At 38.2% G+C, this 16,295-nt stretch overlaps 2 protein-coding genes and 1 long non-coding RNA gene across 3 annotated transcripts in view; all 3 read left to right on the top strand.

Annotated features, from left to right (window-relative positions):
- Window positions 1-985, top strand: part of LOC120319526 (immunoglobulin lambda-1 light chain-like) — a 147,080-nt gene extending 146,095 nt beyond the window's left edge. The window contains exon 4 of the mRNA XM_039368468.1: window positions 439-985. Coding sequence (XP_039224402.1) covers window positions 439-758 — 320 coding nt within the window. The 3' untranslated portion in view covers window positions 759-985. The remainder of the gene's footprint in view (window positions 1-438) is intronic.
- LOC120319530 (immunoglobulin lambda-1 light chain-like) overlaps window positions 1-7,004 on the top strand; it is a 45,350-nt gene extending 38,346 nt beyond the window's left edge. The window contains exons 3-4 of the mRNA XM_039368477.1: window positions 3,358-3,395; window positions 6,458-7,004. Coding sequence (XP_039224411.1) covers window positions 3,358-3,395; window positions 6,458-6,777 — 358 coding nt within the window. The 3' untranslated portion in view covers window positions 6,778-7,004. The remainder of the gene's footprint in view (window positions 1-3,357; window positions 3,396-6,457) is intronic.
- A 484-nt stretch (window positions 7,005-7,488) lies between these two features.
- LOC120319534 lies at window positions 7,489-10,968 on the top strand. Its single transcript, XR_005559789.1, has 2 exons — window positions 7,489-9,414; window positions 10,447-10,968. It is a non-coding gene; the product is annotated as an uncharacterized LOC120319534 (long non-coding RNA).
- The last annotated feature ends 5,327 nt before the right edge of the window (window positions 10,969-16,295 follow it).

Consider the following 16,295-nt stretch of genomic DNA (forward strand, 5'->3'; position numbering starts at 1 on the left):
ATACCTGCAGATATTCCTAAGCGGGAACATGCAGGAAATCTTACTCTGATGGAAAAAAATTCTGGTTCACAGAACTAACTACAAGAATTGTTGGTAGACTGCCAATGATTTGGGAGAACAAATCATTTAAAATAAAAGTTTTATTTAGGCTCCTATACCACACAATAGGAATCTCTTTTGTCCATGATACATAATAGCCCCCTGTGGTGTTAGAATATCTCTTTTAACTTTTAAATAATGTTTTTCTCTCCCTTAAGAAGGAGGTCTTATGATTTTTACCATCTTATCAACGTACTATTTTGAGAAATTTTGCCTTGATATTTTCCCCACTCCCTCCCCTGCAGTCTTGATGAGGGAAACTGTCTATACATTTATCAATCTAGTTACTTGTCTTTTAAGATGCAGTGTGGAACTTCATGAGATCTTCCTCTCTTCCAGGTCTGCCCACCGTATCTCCTTCGGTGCAAGTCTTTGCTCCTTCCCAGGAAGAGATCAGAAGCCCGAACCCACATACCGTGGTCTGTCTCCTGAGCGAATTTTACCCACGTAATTTTGACCTGCAATGGAAATGTGATGATAAAGTGATAACATCTGGAGTGGAGACCACCAAGGCCACCAAGCAAGGGGACAAAAACCTTGCCAGCAGTTACATGAAATTGAGTGCGTCTGACTATGAAAAATGTGGCACTTTCACCTGTCAAGTGACGCATGAAGGGAAGACCATTGTGAAGAGCGTGTCAAAATCTGGAAGTTGTTAACTCCGTCATGTATCCTCTCCTGCCATTCAGCAGGAGACAGGAGTCCCTTTTCCTGGGCTCTCATTCATTCTTTCCTAAACATTAGTGTGATCCATAGTGTCTCTTTCTATCCCATGTAGTTACACTCTTTGTACCCCCTCCATGCCTTCGCCCTTCAAATCGATTCCCCCCTCTTGATCTGCTAGATTCTACTGTCAGAACATTAATAAAGATGGATGTATTTCATTTGCGTGATTGTTTTGCCAAATTTATTAGGAGGAGTAGTTGTGGGAGGACAAGGCTTTATGGTTTCAACATTCTGTTCCTCACAGATATCAGCCAGCTCCAATATTAAGAAGGAGAGAGCTGAATCCGTTGTCACTGAAGAAAGGGCGCATCTAGTTTCAGATACTGTGATGTTTTTGTATATTTATCCACTCACACAAGTGATTCCCCCTCTGGTTCCAAATGATAGTGTATTACATTGAGGATAGTAGACTTGGGAATGTATAGGATAAAACCTGGGGTCAGAATGGGTTGAATTAAGATTTTGATTTCCCACCTACAGTTTTTAGCTTCTCTCTGTGTCCATGAAGGCAGCATAAATTAGGCTTTTCACATTTTACCATCACGAGAAACCGCCTATGAAATCTAAACATTCTTAAATGAAAACGCAAGCTTTCCACCTGTCTCCTCAGACGCTTAAGCTTTTCTAAACCCAGAAAGCCAGTTAGTAACCTGATCTGGGAAAAAAGGTTCCAAGATTAAAAGTCACACTCTGCCACTGTTGCTCAGAACCTGATGAACATGAGGATATCACCATGCATTATTGTGCTTGGAATGAGACATTTCTCATAAGTGTCTTCAACTTTACTGGAATATATTAAATTGGTCATGGTGTATTGGAATTTTGGAAATTGCTGACCCAATATATCTCAAAGGTACAAGATGGATGAGAAACAATGATAGATCATGTTTAGATCGTATTGAAACCTTTGGTGTCTAGGATAACCAATCAGGAACTATTTGGAGGTTAACCTGGGCTGAGGGTAATCTTACTTTTCAGATCTAGAAGAACTTCTAGAACATCTAGGACCTCTCATGTCTATACCAAACTCCTTTCACCACATGGAGGTTCACCTCATTTAACAATCAGCATGCACTTTCTGGAAGATGGTGTTATTTTGGACCTGGAAAACACAAAAGCACTGTTATGAATCCTTTCTTCAGAGACTGGGAACAACCAAGTTTATAAAGACAGGCTTTAGGTGTTTCCAAACAAGACTGCTATAGGCATTTAATGCCAATAAGACAGCCCCTCAATGTAAAATTATCTCTCTTCATAACAAAGTTTAAGGAAAAGACTTCACAAGTGACTTTTTGATTTTACAAATGCCACGGCATCTAGGTTGGCAGGAGGACTGATTCATGCCTAAGGGATGGACCACAAGGATCTCAAGGGTAGCATTCCATACAGTGACCTATCCTCAATCAAATTATGAAATGTATCAAGGGCCATCAAGCCTTTCTTTAACTTTGCCCAAAGAATTTGCCCGATTTTATTCCCCTTCCTAAGATCTATTAGATAAAGCTGATGGAGTACAAGCATCTCCATTTATCATCACAACAACATGGAGGCCAATACTACACATAGCCACCATGCTGATCAATAATGACACCATTGTTATCATTCCGTGAATTTCATTTCTTTCTGAGTTTTCACTGCCAATTCGCATGTGCTCCAGCGTAAATCTATGGATATGGTCCTAAGTAATCACAACCTGTTTGTCTTGCAACAGATGGAATTCAGATAGACTAGATACATCAGTTGGGAGCCACAAGGCTATATATATGTTTTAAATAAATAAAATAAATAAATTTTAATCAGAAATAAATGAATTCCCGATAGCCTGTTGCATATACACAACTATGGAACTGACATTTCAGCATCTGTACAACTAAGGCCGTAAGAAGACAAATAAACAGACAAAGAGGAACTGCCCACAGAAGGAATGTAAAGGTTGATCCATTCCCCATGAATTCCAGTAGAAAATTATGCTTTTAGTGGAAATTACAATATGTCTCCTGAATTCTAGTTAATAAAAACCCAGGTGTAACCTTCCCTGGGCTGCCAACATGTTCATTATATGATTAATTAAAACTTCTGGAAGAGTTTCCCTACTGATAATCAGGGAGGTCCTTACACCCCAAAATGATCTAGTGCCTTAATTTATAAGAAACCACTTTAATTTAGACAAAAGTGCCAACACTTCTCAGTGTTCTACAACTGGCTATATCACTAGAAGCTATTTTGTGACTCTTCTGTATAATTTAGCGTAAAAATGAACGATGGCTCTGATCTGGCCTGTTTTCTTCACTTATCAGTGGGACTGCATCCATTGGATTTTCTTGAATGATCTCCTTGTCCATGAATGGCTTCCGTGATGTCCAAGTATGAACCACTCACACCTCATCATTTTTGTTCTTCCGGAATACGACATTTGCTCCAGATCCATTTTGAACTTTTATGAAACCCAGTTCATTGTCCAAGGTGGGATCTATCTTCAATGAACTGTTGTGAAAATGAGGGGAGGTTTTTGTATGGCCGTATGTCACTGTGGTTCATCTTCGGAGGTGGAACCCAATTAATCGTCACAGGTAAGTCCATTTATCCTTCTAATCTTTCCTTCTCCATAGCATTTTGTAAAGCTTCTCCATGACTTTTTTCCTCTTTTTCTTGGTCTAGCAGACCTTAACAAGATAAACTCTTTCATTCACTGGGAATGAACATTCCTGCATGTACAAAATCAGCATGTTGAGAAGAAGGTCCTTAGCCAGGAAATGGTAGAGTGCTTTCATTAATGCCATAGAAAGGTTGAGTTGTCTGAGTTGTGAAAAGTCTGGAGCAATCACAGAATCAGCAGAGTTGTGTTACCAATTCAATTCCAGGTTTAGAAGGTACTTTACAAGATGACTGAAGGATTCTTTCTGAGATCCGAGTAGCTGGAGCAAAACCGGCACTCTGAATACTCTTTAAGTAGGATCAGCCTTCTCCAATCCATCACCCTAAGATATTCTTATCATTATCAATTAGTTTGGACCAAACTATTTTTTGCATCATAATTTTTTTTCTTTATTTTCATTTAGCCCAAGTCAGGACAGATGGATTCGAATTTATATTGTTTCGTCTTTCCTGTTCGCAGATACACTTTGATTTTCGAGATCAGGGTCAATGAGATCCCGAGAAATCTCACTGATCACTATTTTTATACTCAGGCATAGTTTTTTTTCTGTGGATTAAAGGAAAACAGAGAGATTAATTTGTATTATGTTCTCTTCAATGGAACTGAATGGGATTGCCTGGGATTTGACTTTAGCACCCTGGGTTTAGATTTCCCAAGTGGAATTAAATAAGCCAAAGTATGATCCGTGGTTAACCTGTTCTTTTGCTTTATCATTTGGTTTAAAACAAAGTCTCCATCATCCTACAGCCTCTGAAAGACAAGGCAGAGAGTTTAATCTTCCATCGTCAAAATTACATTAAAATGTTGGAATGTCTGATCAGCCGTCCATCATTCATTCCAACAGCCAAATCAGCCAAGGCAGGGAGTTAAACCTTTACTACATATCCTGTTTTTTTTCTCTCTTGTTTTAATTATTTATTCAAGGGTTTGGTTTTTTTGTAACCACTAGCGTCAATGGACTCCGTGCTGGGATTTCCCTTTGATTGAAAAAAGGATCCTCTGCACGATCTACTATTAGATCTAGGGTTAGATTTATGCACCTTCAGCTCTGCCAAATTTTTCAGATTCAGCCACAACCTGGGAAATTTTATAATGATATAAGCATCTCTCAGATTGTGTAGATAAATGGGTTGGATAGCCACAACCATAGATTCAGCGGGGATTGTTTTCTCAATGGCTCAAATTTGCAGAAATGGATATGCGAATTAATCTGAATTTCTCAGCTGTGAGGTCCCTTCCAAAACAACCTTCAAAGGGGTAAATGAATATGGTATGATTGTGAAAGAAACAAAAGGGGTATCTAACTAATGTGTTGGGTTTCCAACAAGAAGATAAACGGCCGTTTGCTGGAATTGTCTTTTCTTATTTTTTTTTTCAAACTAATAAGATCAACCACCTTCACATCACACCATAATTCTCATTTACTCCCTCAACATTGATAAATTGGGACAAATTCAAATGATTTAACACAGATAAGTAACATAGTATGCAAGTAAAGGACTAGAAATTTTGATGTTATCTCTTTTGCAGATGTTCAGAGTTTGGTTATTTTTCTCCTGCATGCATTAAACCAATGATAAAAAGTTTAAATCCAATATATTTCTTTCAGAGGATCATTTGAGATAGATCCCTTAAACAATTGATTAACTGGGTGGGAAAAATGAGTAACCTCTTATAAAGAGTAAGATGACTTTGCGAGGGACATCTACAGGAAATGTTACTGATGGCACGCATGTCATATGTATTCTTTCAATTCAGTGACATGGAATAAGGAGATCAAAAGAACATTTCATCAATATCAGGCTATGGGAACTAACTCAGAATAGTTTTTCAAGTCATTTCTCATCCTGTTGGAATCTAACATAAATTGCAGATCTCTAAGACATTCTGCACAAAATGTAAAAAGAAATCTGGGTTAGCAGATTGGGCCACATTTTCTTTGGCATTGAGTTTAAATGTTCTTAGAAAGTTGGGTTGACATGAAACTCAACTCTAAACATTTGAACCATTGAGTTTGAATGTTTTTGGAAAGTTGGGTTGGCATCAATGCATTCCATGAAACTCAACTCTATTTCTGCCCTTTAATTCTCTTGTGCAGTCAAAATGTGTTTGCTAGGAAAAGGATTCATACTTCAGCTCACATAATTGACTATTCCAGCACAGAGAAAGAACATCACTGCATTCAGGAACTAGAAATAATTTATTTCTCTTCCTCTCTCTCAAACTCACACATGTAGAGAGAGAGAAACCAACATGGGGGTAAGCAATCTGCATAGATAGAAGACACTTAGTTTCTAATCTTCCTCTGGGCATGATAGAGAATTTTTTTCTAAAAAAATCTAATTCATTTACAAGTTGTACTTCTCTCTAAGCAATGCTGTTTTTGTCCAGATGTTTTCTTGATGCAGTCCCATTTCTCTTCCACAAAATGCAAAGAAAAATAATTGTTGCTCAAGCAAGATTAAAATAATCAGAAAATTATTGCTCTTCGAAATGTTCTTCTAAGAGAAATAATTTTGGAAAGTGAGTCCCCTGAGGATACCTGTAGATATTCCTAAGTGGGAACATGCAGGAAATCTTACTTTGATGGAAAGAATTTCTGGTTCACAGAACTAACTACAAGAATTGTTGGTAGACTGCCAATGATTTTGGAGAACAAATCATTTAAAATAAGAGTTTTATTTAGGCTCCTAAACCAAACAATAGGAATCTCTTTTGTCCATGGTACATAATGGCCCCCTGTGGTGTTAGAATATCTCTTCTAACTTTTAAATAATGTTTTTCTCTCCCTTAAGAAGGAGGTCTCATGATTTTTACCATCTTATCAACGTACTATTTTGAGAAATTTTGCCTTGATATTTTCCCCACTCCCTCCCCTGCAGTCTTGATGAGGGAAACTGTCTATACATTTATCAATCTAGTTACTTGTCTTTTAAGATGCAGTGTGGAACTTCATGAGATCTTCCTCTCTTCCAGGTCTGCCCACTGTATCTCCTTCGGTGCAAGTCTTTGCTCCTTCCCAGGAAGAGATCAGAAGCCCGAACCCACATACCGTGGTCTGTCTCCTGAGCGAATTTTACCCACGTAATTTTGACCTGCAATGGAAATGTGATGATAAAGTGATAACATCTGGAGTGGAGACCACCAAGGCCACCAAGCAAGGGGACAAAAACCTTGCCAGCAGTTACATGAAATTGAGTGCGTCTGACTATGAAAAATGTGGCACTTTCACCTGTCAAGTGACGCATGAAGGAAAGACCATTGTGAAGAGCGTGTCAAAATCTGGAAGTTGTTAACTCCGTCATGTATCCTCTCCTGCCATTCAGCAGGAGACAGGAGTCCCTTTTCCTGGGCTCTCATTCATTCTTTCCTAAACATTAGTGTGATCCATAGTGTCTCTTTCTATCCCATGTAGTTACACTCTTTGTACCCCCTCCATGCCTTCGCCCTTCAAATCGATTCCCCCCTCTTGATCTGCTAGATTCTACTGTCAGAACATTAATAAAGATGGATGTATTTCATTTGCGTGATTGTTTTGCCGAATTTATTAGGAGGAGTAGTTGTGGGAGGACAAGGCTTTATGGTTTCAACATTCTGTTCCTCACAGATATCAGCCAGCTCCAATATTAAGAAGGAGAGAGCTGAATCCGTTGTCACTGAAGAAAGGGCGCATCTAGTTTCAGATACTGTGATGTTTTTGTATATTTATCCACTCACACAAGTGATTCCCCCTCTAGTTCCAAATGATAGTGTATTACATTGAGGATAGTAGACTTGGGAATGTATAGAATAAAACCTGGGGCCAGAATGGGTTGAATTAAGATTTTGATTTCCCACCTACAGTTTTTATCTTCTCTCTGTGTCCATGAAAGCAGCATAAATTAGGCTTTTCACATTTTACCATCACGAGAAACCGCCTATGAAATCTAAACACTCTTAAATGAAAACACAAGCTTTCCACCTGTCTCCTCAGACGCTTAAGCTTTTCTAAACACAGAAAGCCAGTTAGTAACCTGATCTGGGAAAAAAGGTTCCAAGATTAAAAGTCACACTCTGCCACTGTTGCTCAGAACCTGATGAACATGAGGATATCACCATGCATTATTGTGCTTGGAATGAGACATTTCTCATAAGTGTCTTCAACTTTACTGGAATATATTAAATTGGTCATGGTGTATTGGAATTTTGGAAATTGCTGACCCAATATATCTCAAAGGTACAAGATGGATGAGAAACAATGATAGATCATGTTTAGATCGTATTGAAACCTTTGGTGTCTAGGATAACCAATCAGGAACTATTTGGAGGTTAACCTGGGCTGAGGGTAATCTTACTTTTCAGATCTAGAAGAACTTCTAGAACATCTAGGACCTCTCATGTCTATACCAAACTCCTTTCACCACATGGAGGTTCACCTCATTTAACAATCAGCATGCACTTTCTGGAAGATGGTGTTATTTTGGACCTGGAAAACACAAAAGCACTGTTATGAATCCTTTCTTCAGAGACAAGGAACAACCAAGTTTATAAAGACAGGCTTTAAGTGTTTCCAAACCAGGCTGCTATTGGCATTTAATGCCAATAAGGCAGCCCCTCAATGTAAAATTATCCCTCTTCATAACAAAGTTTAAGGAAAAGACTTCACAAGTGACTTTTTGATTTTACAAATGCCACGGCATCTAGGTTGGCAGGAGGACTGATTCATGCCTAAGGGATGGACCACAAGGATCTCAAGGGTAGCATTCCATACAGTGACCTATCCTCAATCAAATTATGAAATGTATCAAGGGCCATCAAGCCTTTCTTTAACTTTGCCCAAAGAATTTGCCCGATTTTATTCCCCTTCCTAAGATCTATTAGATAAAGCTGATGGAGTACAAGCATCTCCATTTATCATCACAACAACATGGAGGCCAATACTACACATAGCCACCATGCTGATCAATAATGACACCATTGTTATCATTCCGTGAATTTCATTTCTTTCTGAGTTTTCACTGCCAATTCGCATGTGCTCCAGCGTAAATCTATGGATATGGTCCTAAGTAATCACAACCTGTTTGTCTTGCAACAGATGGAATTCAGATAGACTAGATACATCAGTTGGGAGCCACAAGGCTATATATATGTTTTAAATAAATAAAATAAATAAATTTTAATCAGAAATAAATGAATTCCCAATAGCCTGTTGCATATACACAACTATGGAACTGACATTTCAGCATCTGTACAACTAAGGCCGTAAGAAGACAAATAAACAGACAAAGAGGAACTGCCCACAGAAGGAATGTAAAGGTTGATCCATTCCCCATGAATTCTAGTAGAAAATTATGCTTTTAGTGGAAATTACAGTATGTCTCCTGAATTCTAGTTAATAAAAACCCAGGTGTAACCTTCCCTGGGCTGCCAACATGTTCATTATATGATTAATTAAAACTTCTGGAAGAGTTTCCCTACTGATAATCAGGGAGGTCCTTACACCCCAAAATGATCTAGTGCCTTAATTTATAAGAAACCACTTTAATTTAGACAAAAGTGCCAACACTTCTCAGTGTTCTACAACTGGCTATATCACTAGAAGCTATTTTGTGACTCTTCTGTATAATTTAGCGTAAAAATGAACGATGGCTCTGATCTGGCCTGTTTTCTTCACTTATCAGTGGGACTGCATCCATTGGATTTTCTTGAATGATCTCCTTGTCCATGAATGGCTTCCGTGATGTCCAAGTATGAACCACTCACACCTCATCATTTTTGTTCTTCCGGAATACGACATTTGCTCCAGATCCATTTTGAACTTTTATGAAACCCAGTTCATTGTCCAAGGTGGGATCTATCTTCAATGAACTGTTGTGAAAATGAGGGGAGGTTTTTGTATGGCCGTATGTCACTGTGGTTCATCTTCGGAGGTGGAACCCAATTAATCGTCACAGGTAAGTCCATTTATCCTTCTAATCTTTCCTTCTCCATAGCATTTTGTAAAGCTTCTCCATGACCTTTTTCCTCTTTTTCTTGGTCTAGCAGACCTTAACAAGATAAGCTCTTTCATTCACTGGGAATGAACATTCCTGCATGTACAAAATCAGCATGTTGAGAAGAAGGTCCTTAGCCAGGAAATGGTAGAGTGCTTTCATTAATGCCATAGAAAAGTTGAGTTGTCTGAGTTGTGAAAAGTCTGGAGCAATCACAGAATCAGCAGAGTTGTGTTACCAATTCAATTCCAGGTTTAGAAAGTACTTTACAAGATGACTAAAGGACTCTTTCTGAGATCATCTATTTGGCCACCAACTAACTGGAATAAAACCGGCACTTTGAATACTCTTTAAGAAGGATCAGCCTTCTCCCATCTATCACCCTAATATATTCTTATCATTATCAATTAGTTTGGACCAAACTATTTTTTGCATCATAATTTTTTTCCTTTATTTTCCAACGCTCTTCAGCTACAAGCACTTACTTACTTGATAGAGAGCTCCCATTATCTCTAAGCACTTACTAGTCTAGCTCCAGATGTTATTTTTCAGATTATTACTTTCCTGACTGCTTTTCATTGTCACCATACCTTGTCTGGGAATCATATTCAGGTAGAAATAGTTCAAAATGGTCACCTGTTATCTCTTAAGTATTTTTCCTTCTGAAAGTAAGTTCTAACTTGTATCTCAAAGAGGTTTCTGCCTTAATTGATTTTATATAAGCAATTGGGTTTTTACACAATAAATCTGACTTCCTTATCAAAGCCCTGTCTGAATGTCCATTTTGAGATGCTTTGTTGTGTCCTGAGGTCCTTCAAAAATAATGATTACCTGGGTAATTGAAAAAGAAGAACAAAAAAAAACAAGAGGCCCAAGAGCAGTTATGGGTCTCCAACTTGCCCAGGGATTTAGGATCGGACTGAAATGTGCCTACGAATCTGATCAGGCTTTGCTCTTATTCCTCAAAGCTTAAAATGATTTCTCTTCTTCCAGGTTAACCCACAGTATCACCTACTTTGAATGTCTATATTCCATCTCAGGAAGAGATCAAAAGCCTGGATAAGGCCACCATGCTGTGTCTCTTAAGCAACTTTTACCCACCTGGCTTTACCCTGAAATGGAAGGGTGACAATAATCAAGAGATCACCTCTGGAGTGGAGACCACCAAAGCCAATAAGCAAGGTGACAAATATTTTGCCAGCAGTTACCTGACAATGAGCGCATCGGATTATGAAAAGCATGATGCTTACCCCTGTGAAGTGAGGCATGGAGAAAACACCCATGTGAAGACTGTGTCAAGGTCTGGAAGTTGTTAACTCCATCATGAATTCCTCTGACCCTACTCCAGCGCTCTCTCTCTCTTTTTTTTTTTCCTTTGCTGATTCTAGTTTGATCAATAACATCTATTTCTGCATCATCTAGTCACAGTCTGTAGCCTCCCGTTGAAATCTATCCACCTCCCATTGTCCTCTTCATTTCTACCTTTAGAAGTTCAATAAAGATGTGTACATTTCATTCTCGCTGTTGTTGTTCTTTTTATGAAATTACATTTAGAATAGATGCTGAATTCTGCTAAATCAATGTACAGGCAATCCTCAGCTTAGAACAATTTGTTTAGTGACCATTCAAATTTACAATGGCACTGGAAAAAAGGAGACTGACGACCATTTTTCACACTTAAGACCATTGCAGTATTTTTTTCTGATCACGCGATCAAAATTTGGATGCTTGGCAACTGGTTCATGTTTATGATGGTTGCCGTGTCCTTGGGTCATGCAATCCTCTTTTGCAACCTCCTGACAAGCAAAGATTTACTTAATAACCGTTGTTAAGCAACTTAACAACTACAATGATTTACTTAGCAACTGTGGCGAGAAAGCTTATAAAACAGGGCAAAATTCACTTAGCAAATGTTGGGCTCAGCTGCGGTCATCAGTCAAGGCTTTTTCATTCTCAAGGGCTCATCAGATCCAAGATACAAGCTTAGTTGGACAACCCTTAGTGGTGAAAACCAATTTAGTTCGGGTTCCAGATTTTCCAGAAGGTGCAGAGAAGAAAATGTTGATGGAGCTTCTTTAAATTATCTCACTCACATACACAGAATCTTCATCCATCTCTAAATGCAATGCAATTTCTCCTAAAGAGTGGGGATGGTTTGGTTTAACTACTTATGGGTATACCTGGTGCTCTTCAATGATCTAAAGTAATCCTTGAACCAAAAGCAATCAAGTCTGAATAATAGTTCATTTGAACTTCTACCTTCAAACTGTCTCTTCTCCAACTTCTTAATTAAGTTTATCTTAATTCTTTCCTTCGAGGGCAACCTAGAAATTAGCTGACCACATCATTAAGGCTTTAATCTATGGTCCTGCTCTTCTCTACGTTGCCCATTGACTTTTGATTTGGACCATTAAGGGCTTTTGGGTGGGCTTTTCTGGAGGGACAGCCACCAGGCAGTCAGTATATGAGATAAATCCTTATGCAAAGAATTCTCCTTACATCCTTAATCCTATAGATTAGGATTAAATAATCACAATCCTGCAATAATTTCAGACCTGTAAAGGTGAAAGAAGCCACCAGGCACCCAGCATATGAATCCTTACATAAAAAACTCTTATTATGTCCTTAATCCTATAGATTAGGATTAAATAATCCCAATCCTATAATAATTAATCATATAAAGGCGAAAGAAGCAAAAAGTATGGGGTTCTAGATTCTTATTTATAGAATTATTATTGCCTTTTGTAAAGTTACCTAACTCCAGAAAGACTCTGTGTGCCTCAAATAAATCATTCAAAACTACAATTAAAAATATAATCAAGAATCCTAACATTCAACGTTTATCCAAGATAACTTTCTTTCTGCAACCTAGCTATGGTTGAGCAATCAATGGATGCTTTTGGAGAGAAAAAAACTCTATGAATAGGCAGATTTCAATACTATGTGGTTGTGCTCAGATGGTGTGGAAGAAACAGCTAAGACCACACATTGCTGCTCGAAGCACGAAGCTGAAAACACCAGCCTGAAGATGACGAATGGGACTTCGTCGAAACGTCGCCAAGACACTTCCAATTTTACGCGGGAGAAAACCCGAACAACCAAAGACCTACATACAAACACCCGCGAAAACCTCAGAAAACAAATATATATATATATATATATATATATATATTCCATCTAAGGTTATGGATAATGAATTTCAAGGTGTTTGGGCTATCTCCAGGGATACCTCCATTCTTCTGAGGCCATTAACTTCTTAGCTTAGCTGTAGGTCTCTCATAAAAGATTACCAATGAAATTTATGGGAACCTATTTGACCTCTTTCGGGTGAACAGTCAAATGCCATGGATCCATTATAATGGATGCCCGATGGTCATCTCCTCATAAGTCTATTTATAAAAATCTACATTTACGAAGGGCTATGGAAGTCACAGTTTAACAGATATCTCCAGAGATTTCAAAAGACATCCAGATGGACATGGACATCAACAAAATTCCATAAAAACAATGCAAACTGACATTCTTCCCATGAATTCTAGGAACAGAACAATTCATTACTGGAGCCACATGCCGTTGTTTTATACAAAAAACTATAATCTTCTGCCACTAAATGCATTGTTTAATTAATTAGCATTGACGCTCCTCTCCCAAGGGTTAAACAGCACTTCACAAACAATGGTCTAGTACATTAGATTTGATTTATAAGAAACCATCTGAACAAAACACCCTACAACAGTGGTTCTCAACCTTTTTAATGCCGCGACCCCCAACCGATCGTAAGTCGAGGACTACTCAACCAGTCGTAAGTCAAGGACTACTCAACTGGTGCAGCGCCGTTTGCAGACTGGGGCTTTTGATGGGCTCAGCAGGGCAGAGACAGCCTGGACAATTCCTATTGGCTTTTGAAAGCCAATAGAATTAGAGTCTATTCAAGAGAGTCTATTCTATTGGCTTTCAAAAGCCAATAGAATAAAAGGGAGTAGCACAGCTAAGGAAAAGGGGAAAAAAATGGCGGACTGCGTTGCTTGGCGACCCCCGTGAAATGGTCGTTCGACCCCAAATGGGGTCCCGACCCACAGGTTGAGAACCACTGCCCTACAAAGATATGAGTAAGACTTCACTAGAGAAACATATTCTACGTCTCTTAGATTGGGTTCTTCCATATGCATTGATAAACTGTACAGGTCTTCCATGTTTCTTCCAGTCATAAAGGCATCATCTCCAATTGAGACTGGATCTACACTGATGGTGAATTGTGATCATAGAAGTCAACACGAATGAAGTAAGTACTGTACACTTTTTTTTCATTCCTAAATTCTCTGTGGAACTACGATTGTTTAGAAAACTTGAAGAGTATCAACAATTGTTCTTCAAGAGTCTACTTGAATGCTAGGTAAGATCAAGACTGATAAGTTGTTGACCCCAGTAGGTCTCAATGATCTACTGTTGAAATCTTCAATGAAGTAAAGGTAGGTTTTTGTACTAAGGTGTGTCACTGTGGTACATCTTCAGAGGGACAATCAATCTATCTATTGCCACTTATTTATAGGTTAGTAATTAATAGTGACCTTTGGCTTCATTAACACTTTGCTCTCTTTTCTTTCTCTGTCTTCAACTTGATATCAAGGTCGTCTTTATTTCATTTAGGATTCACATATTTCAAAAATGTATAGTTAATCAATAACCTGAATAGGCATACTAATTTCAACTGGAGATCATTTATTGCAATGGACATCTCTTCTAGACTAACTTGACAAGTTCTAGGTCATATTACTCTTTTTGGTCAAAACCCTTATCTATAGAATCACTTCTTTGTTGAAGACATAGAATTTTGAAGTATAGTTAGAAAACATTCAGACTCTACAAGTCCAAGAACAGGACAGTATTCCGATGTAAATATAGTTGAGTCAGTAGCGTCATAGTAATTAATGTTCCAAAATCTACATGAAGATTTTGTTGTAAACTGCCTTCTTCTGCAAAAGATGTCTCTGCTTTTCTACCCTATTCTTAGAGTGCTTGAGAATTTCTCCTGTCTCCTCATGGAACTTTTAAACTTATTTGAGAGATGGTAGAAGGAATATTCTGTCCTTAGTTTCCCGTAACTCCATAGCATTTCTGATTATGCATACCTATGTATAGTTGGAAAAATCCATTCCCAGTTGAAACAGAATGTCTCTTTTGGATTTAATTAAAATTCCAATTTAATTTGGAAGCCATGAGGCATGCACAGTTCCAGAGAGAGAGGATTGTACCATGAAAAATGGAATAAGAGAGCCCCTGACGTATAACCACAATTGGGAACAGAGTTATTCCAGTCCCTTGGAAGTTATTTGATTTTGGAATGAAAGTTGAAATTCTTGGATTCCACCATGCAACAGATAAAGGTTGGAAAGGAAGTGACCCTTATACACCTAAAAAAATAGACCTAATGTATACCCCTTAAAAGTATCTCTTGACTCAGCAGGATAATTAAAGACAGCTTTAGTCATTACTTCATGAATTGCAATAGCAAATATAATACACTAAATAATACATAGAACATAGAATAGAGTTGGAAGGGACCTTGGTGGTCTTCTAGTCCAACCCCCTGCTCAGGCAGGAAACCCTATACCATTTCAGACAAATGGCTGTCCAATCTCTTAAAAACTTCCAGTGTTGGAGCACCCACAACTTCTGGAGGCAAGTTGTTCCACTGGTTAATGGTTCTAACAATCAGGAAATTTCTCCTTAATTCTAAGTTGCTTCTCTCCTTGATTAGTTTCCATCCATTGCTTCTTGTCCTGCCTTCAGATGCTTTGGAGAATAGGTTGATCCCCCTCTTCTTTGTGGCAACCCCTGAGATATTAGAACACTGCTATCATATCACCCCTAGTCCTTCTTTTCATTAAACTAGACATACCCATTTAAACTAGATATACCCAATACCCAATATGGAACTAAGAAGGAATTTTCTGACAGTGAGAACAATTAATCTATGGAGTAGCTTGCCTCCTGGAATTATGCGTGCTCCATCATTGGAGATTTTCAAGAAGACACTGGACAACCATTTATTCAGGATGGAATAAGGACTCCTGCCTTGAGGAGAGACTCCTTCAAGATCCCTTCTAGCTTCTATGTTCTATATTCTGATATCACATCTTTTCACGGGCAAAATTTCACTGTAGAGTTAAAAACAAATCTTTCTGAGGCATATTCTCCAAAAGAAGTTTTCATTCCACTTAATTATGTTCAGTTACTTTAGGACTTTTGTAAGATTCTAGTGGTGTAGATATTCTAAAGCAGAGATGGCTTTTTTTAATTATGAAACATCCTCTTTCCCAGTTTCAGCTTCGCTTCTTGTGAAATCAGAACTAGAGTGAGCTGTTTCTCACTGCTTATTCTGGTAGCTGCTTCTTAAACTATTACATCAAAAACTCATGATTGATACAATGATGGAAGATCAGAACTCCCACCCAAAACCTGAATTTCTTTGATTCAAATTTGGTGAGATCATTAGAAGCAGCTAAAATTGCTTCTGATGGTTGGGTTCCGTAAGGTCAACCAGGACTGGATACTTGTGCCAAAATACAGAGAAGACATTGAGAAGATTTTCTGGGCATTTGGTCTAGATTGAAAAATATTAACTGATAATAGCTTTGTCATCATTTACAGGAGATACAAGCTTCCTATGATATTGTTGGGTTCAAAAAACACTCAAAGTCAACATTCAGTCTGGCTGATTCAGTTTACTGTGCTTTATGAACCAGAGTTGGCTTTCAAACCGTAATTAGAGCTTAGCAGGGTGTGTAACCCAAACAATAATGGCAGAGATTTCTCTTATGAATTTCTGCTGTCCAAGGTGC

The sequence above is a fragment of the Crotalus tigris genome, unplaced genomic scaffold, assembly GCF_016545835.1.
Source record: "Crotalus tigris isolate CLP2741 ecotype Arizona unplaced genomic scaffold, ASM1654583v1 scf7180000020801.324491, whole genome shotgun sequence".
NCBI lineage: Eukaryota > Metazoa > Chordata > Lepidosauria > Squamata > Viperidae > Crotalus > Crotalus tigris.